This window comes from Acanthisitta chloris, unplaced genomic scaffold, assembly GCF_000695815.1.
Source record: "Acanthisitta chloris isolate BGI_N310 unplaced genomic scaffold, ASM69581v1 scaffold19096, whole genome shotgun sequence".
In the NCBI taxonomy this organism is placed as follows: Eukaryota; Metazoa; Chordata; class Aves; order Passeriformes; family Acanthisittidae; genus Acanthisitta; species Acanthisitta chloris.
The window spans coordinates 38,442-47,401 of record NW_008680063.1 but is presented as its reverse complement, the minus strand read 5'-3'; the positions used below and the strand labels follow the sequence as shown (position 1 = coordinate 47,401).

At 42.2% G+C, this 8,960-nt stretch overlaps 1 protein-coding gene across 1 annotated transcript in view; it reads left to right on the top strand.

Moving 5' to 3' along the window:
* Positions 1–8,960, top strand: part of DYNC1H1 (dynein, cytoplasmic 1, heavy chain 1) — a gene marked incomplete at its 5' end in the record, with an annotated part of 44,984 nt that overhangs the window by 16,775 nt on the left and 19,249 nt on the right. The window contains 18 exon segments of the mRNA XM_009077584.1: positions 1–60; positions 708–920; positions 1,067–1,305; positions 1,415–1,571; positions 1,966–2,193; positions 2,412–2,642; positions 2,762–2,902; positions 3,608–3,841; positions 4,404–4,610; positions 4,707–4,828; positions 5,176–5,341; positions 5,576–5,739; positions 6,269–6,398; positions 7,142–7,275; positions 7,527–7,641; positions 7,758–7,919; positions 8,394–8,608; positions 8,937–8,960. The exon segment at positions 1–60 is cut by the window's left edge and continues 20 nt beyond it; the exon segment at positions 8,937–8,960 is cut by the window's right edge and continues 184 nt beyond it. Coding sequence (XP_009075832.1) covers positions 1–60; positions 708–920; positions 1,067–1,305; positions 1,415–1,571; positions 1,966–2,193; positions 2,412–2,642; positions 2,762–2,902; positions 3,608–3,841; positions 4,404–4,610; positions 4,707–4,828; positions 5,176–5,341; positions 5,576–5,739; positions 6,269–6,398; positions 7,142–7,275; positions 7,527–7,641; positions 7,758–7,919; positions 8,394–8,608; positions 8,937–8,960 — 2,942 coding nt within the window.

The following is an 8,960-nucleotide window of genomic DNA, read 5'->3' as shown; positions in this document are numbered from 1 at the left end:
GAAGAGCGTGGCGAAGTTGTTGATGAGGGGGAAATCGCTGAGAACTTACCAGAGCAAGAGGTAATGTGTGTGCAAAGTCTTCAATTCTGTGGTAGAGGAAAGTAAACAGAACAAATAACCCTGCAGTGTTTACCATGTAGTGTTAAGGCATGCAAGGAAAGTAATGTTAGTTACCAGAGGTTGTAATTTGATAGCTTAGACACACCAAGTTAAACATGTCTTCAGAGTCCCTGAATCATAGTGAAAGACTGGAATAGATTGCCCAGGGAGGTGGTGGAGTCACCATCCCTGGAAGTGTCTGGTTCTGGCACTGGAGGATACGGTTTAGAGGTTCCAGCAGTGACAGGTTAATGGTTGGACATGATGGTCTTAGAGGCCTCCTCCAACCTTGGCAATTCTATGATTCTATGACTTTGGTCTTAGGAGGTGATGCATTCAGCTTATTGCTGCTCAGTTCCTCACCAGTTAATACCAAAACCATTATATATGAAGAGTTACAAGAAACTACAGTTGTATAAACTCAAAGTCTGTGGGAGTTCATTGTGTGGTTTCAAAGCTGAAACCTATCAATGATTTTTTTTTTACCAAGACCACCCTAGTTTGGGGCTTTATCAATATTTAGTGAATATTCCTTGTTAAATGGATTTGGTAAAGCAAACTTAACAAAAGATCTTGAACAAAATGTGACACCCTCTCTCTCTCTGCAGATCCTGATCCAAAGTGTATGTGAAACTATGGTACCAAAACTGGTAGCAGAAGACATTCCACTGCTGTTCAGTCTCCTTTCTGATGTATTCCCTGGAGTACAGTACCATCGTGGAGAGATGACAGCCTTGAGAGAGGAGCTGAAGAAAGTGTGTCAGGAGATGTACCTTACCTATGGTGATGGAGAAGAAGTTGGTGGCATGTGGGTTGAAAAGGTAAAACCTAAAACTGTAACTGTGGAATTGAGGTTTATGTATAAGACTGAGCTTTCTTTTTTCTTTTCTTTACTGAGCAATACATTGAAGCTTAGGTTGACTACTGAAGTCAAGATTTAATTGGTACCTCATTTCTTCTGCCACAGGTGCTTCAGCTGTATCAGATTACACAGATAAATCATGGGTTGATGATGGTTGGTCCCTCTGGAAGTGGAAAGAGCATGGCTTGGAGAGTACTTCTGAAAGCCCTGGAGCGGCTGGAGGGTGTGGAAGGTGTTGCTCACATTATAGATCCAAAAGCAATCAGCAAAGATCACCTCTATGGTACTTTGGATCCAAACACCAGAGAATGGACAGATGGCTTGTTCACACATGTCCTGAGAAAGTGAGTCTGTAATAGCACAATGCAAAATGGCCAGTACATTGGTGCCATGGATACTTTGGTCTTGCTGAGTCTTTGTTCTCTACTGCAATAAATATTTCCTTTAATGTAGAATCATAGACAACGTGAGAGGTGAACTACAGAAACGTCAGTGGATTATCTTTGATGGTGATGTAGACCCTGAGTGGGTTGAGAACTTGAACTCTGTTTTGGATGACAACAAACTTCTGACTCTGCCAAATGGAGAACGTCTCAGCCTCCCACCAAATGTAATGTTACTGTTCTTACATCATGTGTTTGTGCTGTGTCTGTAGCGTGTTGCTTTAATTTACTGTGTACTAGTGCTATCCCTCCTTCTCATCACAAGCAGAGTAATACTGAGCTCAGGTTGTGGTTTGCTTGTGTTAGTTTTTGTGCAAACAAACATTTCATGTTATACTTCCTCTAATGCTGTAATACAAACTATGGGTTAAGTCTATGGTAACAGTCAATAATGAACTTACCTTAGGATAGTATAATGCTGCTGTTCATTATTCAGAGCCTAAATGCAAATTAGCTTGTTTTAAAAGATCTCTGTTTTTTCAGGGAAAGGGTTTTTGCTTTGTTTTGCTGTTGGTTGGTTGGTTTCACTTCAGTCTTTTGTTTTTAATTTCCATGTTTCAGGTGCGTATCATGTTTGAGGTCCAGGACCTGAAATATGCCACTTTGGCTACCGTGTCCAGGTGTGGTATGGTCTGGTTCAGTGAGGATGTTCTCAGTACAGACATGATATTCAATAACTTCCTGGCCAGACTGAGAAGCATTCCTCTGGATGAAGGTGAGGAGGAAGCTCAGCGAAGGCGAAAGGGCAAAGAAGATGAAGGAGAAGAAGCAGCATCCCCAATGTTGCAGGTACAGCTTAGGTTCCATTATGGGACAAAGTAGTGTCATGGGTAGTGTGGAGTACTTGGAATTTATGGCAGCTTATCCTAGAAAAGCTGACTCCTCTTTAGTTTTCTTTCTTAAAGAATATGTAAATATGAAGCATTTCAAACCTTACAAACTTTTCTGCTGCCTGGTAATCAAATGAGTCAGCCAGTTCTTTGAGCAGGGTTTGTCTCCCCCAACAGATTCAGAGAGATGCTGCAACAATAATGCAGCCCTATTTCACATCTAATGGCCTGGTCACCAAAGCACTTGAACATGCTTTCAAGCTGGAGCACATCATGGATCTCACCCGTTTGCGCTGTCTTGGTTCTCTCTTCTCCATGTTGCACCAAGCCTGTCGCAACGTGGCCCAGTACAATGCCAACCATCCTGACTTCCCCATGCAGATAGATCAACTAGAACGTTACATCCAGGTACGTACAACCTGCTGGGAAGTGACTGCTGTGTTTGGCATGACACTGTAGCATCTAGATTTGATGTAGTCGTTTTGTTTCATTACTCTGAAATTTGCTGCTCTCGTTGCTTCTTGCAGAGGTATCTGGTCTATGCCATCCTCTGGTCTCTCTCTGGAGACAGTCGTTTGAAAATGAGAGCAGAGCTGGGGGAATACATCAGGAGAATCACCACTGTGCCACTGCCAACTGCACCCAACATACCTATCATTGACTATGAGGTAAAGCTTTCTTGTGCTGGAAGTGTTGCTCTTTGATGTTCTGAAAAACCTGCTTTAGATTTTGGAGATGAAACTGGAAAGTAAACTGCTAGACTGTCTTAATTTTACAGTTTCACAGTTCAGCCAACAAGCTGCATGTTTACATAAACATGCTGAGTTTGATGGCACAAAATCACCCTGTCATTTAAATGTTTTCGTAGAACCATCAGGATTGGAGGAGACCTCTGAGGTCAAGTCCAACCATTAACCTGCCACTCTGCTGTAACCCCTAAACCCTAACATCCAGTCTGACACTGTCTTAATTTTACAGTTTCACAGTTCAGCCAACAAGCTGCATGTTTACATAAACATGCTGAGTTTGATGGCACAAAATCACCCTGTCATTTAAATGTTTTCGTAGAACCATCAGGATTGGAGGAGACCTCTGAGGTCAAGTCCAACCATTAACCTGCCACTCTGCTGTAACCCCTAAACCCTAACATCCAGTCTGACTTTCCCCTGGCTCAGCTCAAGGCCATTCCCTCTACTCTTCTCTCTGCTGGCAGGACAGGACACACATCCCCCACCTCTCTCCAGCCCTGGCAGGGAGTTGTAGAGAACCATGAGGTCACTCCTGAGCTGCCTCTTCTCAAGACTAAACAGTTTTAACTAAGGTTGAGCTAGATTCCTGTTTTGAATTGTCTGATGATGTTTTCTTGCTCCTAGGTGTCCATTACAGGTGAATGGGTGCCATGGCAATCCAAGGTTCCTCAGATTGAAGTTGAAACACACAAAGTTGCAGCCCCTGATGTTGTAGTACCAACCCTGGATACAGTTCGCCATGAGGCATTGCTCTACACTTGGCTGGCAGAACACAAACCTCTGGTGCTCTGTGGGCCACCAGGTTCAGGGAAGACCATGACCCTCTTCAGTGCTCTCAGAGCTCTGCCTGACATGGAGGTAAACAGGAGAGTCTGTGTGTGTGTGAATTATAGAGCAGTAAGTCTCTAATCTCCTTAAAGATTAAAGCACTCTTGATTTAGCATGGAAATTCTTTGCTAGCTGGAATTCAGGGGTGGCTCCACCTCAGTCATGTGTCTTCATAACGAAAACATAAAAGGTATCTTGAGCAGAAAATAAATTCATGTCTCAAGCTCCTTAACCTAAAAGCTCTGTTTCCTTCCTTTGCCATTTCAGTGCTAGAGGAGCGTTCCTCCATTTAGTATATAAAAATCTGTGGTGATGTTTAAGAGCAGCTCTCATCCCACATGTGTTTAGGTGGAGTAACAGGGGCATGAGGCTGTGATGCTCTAAGTACAGGGTTGGGCAGAAAGTGTTGCTTGGTAAATGGAGAACCTGCAGTGGGAAGCAAACAGTATTCAAGCAATAACCTGTAGTATAAATGGTGTATGTACTTCCACTGTGGAAAGCCAAACATACCTGTTTGCAGGGCTCTTGATATCCTCTCTATCAGGCCTTAGTGTATTTTAACAAAATTTTTTCCCACTATTTTCTTTTTAAGGTGGTTGGACTCAACTTTTCTAGTGCTACCACTCCAGAACTGCTCTTGAAAACGTTTGATCACTACTGTGAGTACAGGAGAACTCCTAATGGAGTGGTGCTGGCTCCAGTGCAGTTAGGAAAGTGGCTGGTGCTGTTCTGTGATGAAATCAACTTGCCAGATATGGATAAGTATGGCACACAGAGAGTCATATCCTTCATTAGACAGGTTTGTTTTCCTTCGTAATCAGCTGTGTATCACAGCAGTTACTTTTAGGGAAGATACAGTGTTCCACTGATTTTATGTAACTTCTTTTTCCTCCAGATGGTGGAACATGGAGGATTCTATCGTACATCTGACCAGACATGGGTGAAATTGGAGAGAATTCAGTTTGTTGGGGCATGTAATCCACCTACTGATCCTGGAAGAAAACCTCTGTCACACAGGTAATGTGTATAGTAACAGAATAGGGGTCAGAACTGAAGCATTGCCTGTGTAATCTGTTCTTAATACACTTGTTTAACAACAGCTGTACTGAAACTGTGCTTTGGCACTAGCTGCTAGTTGGTTTTTCTCATGACAGCCAGACTGTGAGGCTGTTGAATCTCCTGTCTGAAAGGCTGTAATACTTCAAAATGCTTTTTGGTCCAAGTCATTATGGAGCCATCAAACCAACTGCACTTAGAGCTGATGGGTTTGACTTCAGGCAGTTATTTAATCTTGGCAAAAGACAGTGAAGTGTGTGCTGTCTGTGATTTGACTTCCTGTACTGTGTAACATGCTAATCTTTCAGGTTTTTACGACACGTTCCTGTGGTCTATGTGGACTATCCTGGACCAGCTTCACTTACTCAAATCTATGGAACATTCAATCGTGCCATGCTGAGGCTGATCCCATCACTTCGCACTTACGCTGAACCTCTCACTGCTGCTATGGTAGAATTCTACACTATGTCTCAGGTAAGTGGTTAAATGCAACCCCAAACTCCAATTAGAAGTCTTACTTTTATCCTGAATCATTTCACATGTGTTGTTTGCCTTTTATATGGATGTGTACAAGAATTCAACTAATTACTTGAGTTCTGGCGAAAATTACTAAATTACACTAGCAAAGTAATATCTTGCAATACAAAACCTGTAAAAAAATATGGTGCAACTTTGAGGTAAAGTGACTAATTAAGTTTATATTTTTAGGAGAGATTCACTCAAGACACACAGCCACACTACATCTATTCACCTCGTGAAATGACTCGATGGGTGAGAGGTATATTTGAAGCATTAAGACCCCTGGAGACCTTACCAGTTGAAGGCCTTATCAGGATTTGGGCCCATGAAGCCTTACGTCTCTTCCAAGACAGGTAAAATAAACATGAGATAAGGCAAAAAACAAAAGAGTTGAAAATTAGTTCTGCCAGTTTTCATTAGAAATCAGACTTATGTGTTGTTCATGTTAAATAGCTGGAACACTAATGGGAGTATTTCCCTTAACTCTAGCTTGACTCTTGGGAGTTCGAAGCAGAGACATATTTTAGTCATAGCACTGCTGTGGGGTGTGATTATGTCCTCCCACTGTCTTGTGTGCTGTGTCCAGTTCAGGGATCATCATGACAAGAAAGACATTGAAGTTCTGGAGCATCTCCAGAGAAGGGCAACAGAGCTGGGGAAAGGTCTGGAGCACAAAGCTGAGGAGAAGGAGCGGAGGGAGCTGGGAGTGTTTAGCCTGGAGAAAAGGAGGCTCAGGGAGCCCTTTCCACTCTTTACAGCTCCCTGAAAGGAGGTTGGAGCCAGGTGGGGGTTGGTCTCTTCTCCCAAGTAACAGGGCATGAAAGAATTTATGGGACAGCAGGAAGTCTTAAGGAGTACTCAGTGACTTGTTTCTTTACCCAGACTTGTGGAAGATGAGGAGAGACGTTGGACTGATGAGAACATTGATATGGTTGCTCTGAAACACTTCCCCAACATTGACAAGGAGAAGGCTATGAGCAGACCTATCTTGTACAGCAACTGGCTGTCAAAGGCAAGTAAACATTTTAAAAGGATAAAACCCAAGATAAACAGGTTGGATGCAACTGAGTGATGCAGCTCTTAGGACTATATTAAAATGATTATCAGCAGCATTTTGGTTAATTAGTCTCCAAGGAGCTTTTACTATGATTATCTGGAAGTTCACAGCTGTTATGCTATTGTAAGAGCTACCACAGTATGGAATGGCAGCATTAAATAGTAATTTAATAATAATAATAGTATTTTAATAATAACAATAGTAATTTAGTAATAGTAAGGATAGTGTAACACTACCAGGCAGTTGCTTACTTACAGTTACTGCTTATGGAATCTCTTGGATAAGGCAGTGACCATTGAGCAATACTGATGGTAGAAGTTTTATGGTGAACTGTTTCTTTGCAATCTTGCTGGGTCAAGGCAGAAGTCCATGTAGCCTGCTGCCCATCTCTGTAACCAAAGTGACAAGGAAAGGCTGTTTAAAATAAACTGGGGGAGTGAGGGAGGGGATTAGGTCTGTCATGCTGTTTCCCAGGCTATTTGTTAACTGGCAGGTTCAATAGATGGAGTGTTTAAACCCCATGTCACTCTGTGTGGCGCTCCAGGCTGTGGACATGTTCCTGTATCAGTTAAATGAGTATGGTATTCTTAAGCTTTTGTAGAGGATTGCTACTTTAATTATTCTAATAGTTCTGCTTTCATGTACTCATGAATTTATCCTTATCTTAATTTCCATGCTGTATTGACTGGTTCTTTCAGGATTATATTCCAGTGGATCAAGAAGAATTAAGAGACTACGTGAAAGCAAGGCTTAAAGTCTTCTATGAAGAAGAACTTGATGTACCACTGGTTCTGTTCAATGAAGTCTTGGATCACGTGTTAAGAATTGACAGGTAAGTTGATACTTTATTGCTGCTCACATGAGTAGTATTTCGAGTTATTCTCAGAGTAACATGAGTACAGAGTAAGAATGGAGCATGTTCTCATTGTTGCCTATAGAAAATACACTGCCAGGCTCCAGGTAGGATCCTCCAGCAGGAAAGATGCGTCAGTTTTGGTACTAACTTGAAGTTTAGGTGTTCTAGGAAAATCTTCAGAAAGTTGTCTGCACTTATCAATCATACTTGGTTATGTTGTTTTCCAGAATCTTCCGTCAGCCACAGGGCCACCTGCTGCTTATTGGAGTCAGTGGAGCAGGGAAAACAACTCTCTCAAGATTTGTTGCCTGGATGAATGGTTTGAGTGTCTACCAAATTAAGGTTGGTATGCTAGTTTAATGTTTGAAAACCTGTTAGTTAAAACTTAAATCTTGATCCCTAAAAATCCCATTAAAAACTAAACCAAAATGTTACTGACCAATGTTAAATCTTACCAGGTTCACAGAAAATATACAGGTGAAGATTTTGATGAAGACCTTAGGACAGTGTTGAGACGTTCTGGCTGTAAAAATGAGAAAATAGCTTTTATCATGGATGAGTCAAACGTGTTGGATTCTGGATTCCTGGAGAGAATGAACACTCTCCTAGCCAATGGAGAGGTAAGACAGGCTGAGAGAGTTGGGGTTGTTGAGCCTGGAGAAGAGAATTCTTCAGGGAGACCTTATATCACCTTCCAGTACCTAAAAGGGGCCTACAAGAGTGCTGGAGAGGGGATTTTTGACAAGGGCATATAGTGATAAAACAAGAAGAATGGCTTTAAGCTGAAGGAGAGTAGGTTCAGATTAGATATTAAGAAGAAATTCTTCACTGTGAGGATGGTAAGGCACTGGAACAGGTTTCCCAGAGAAGTTGTGGGTATCCTGTCCCTGGAAGTGTTCAAGGCCAGGTTGGATGGAGCTTTGAGCTGTCTGATCTAATGGAAGGTCCCTGCCCATGGTAGGGAGCTGGAACTGGATAATCTTTAAGATCTCTTCCAACCCAAAGCATTCTATGATTCTAAGAACATTTTAAGTAAATATTTTAAGCATCTTTTTACAACCATAAGCTGCAACAAAACTCTCTTTTGGAATTAGGTTCCTGGTCTCTTTGAAGGAGATGAATATGCCACCCTCATGACTCAGTGTAAAGAAGGAGCACAGAAAGAAGGTTTAATGTTGGATTCTCATGAGGAACTGTACAAATGGTTCACAAGCCAAGTTATTCGCAATCTGCATGTCGTGTTCACTATGAATCCATCTTCTGAGGGCCTGAAGGACAGGGCAGCGACCTCTCCTGCCCTCTTCAACAGGTAATTGCTGCATATTCCAACATGTTATGGCTCAGATTAGATGATAGGAAAACTTTTTTCACTGTTAAGGTGTTCAGGCACTGGAATATTGTCCAGGGAGGTGGTGGAGTCACCGTCCCTGAAAGTGTGTAAGAGGCATCCAGACCTGATGGTGGGTGATGTGGTTCAGTGGTTACAGTGGTGGCTTAAGGGTTCCAGCAGAGTGGAAGGTTAATGGTTGGACTCAAAGGTCTTAGAGGTGTCCTCCAACCTTGATGATTGTATGTTTTGCAAGTACTGTTAAAACACTACTTTGGGGGAAAGTCTTCACAAATGCTTTGCATTTCAGATGTGTCTTGAACTGGTTTGGAGA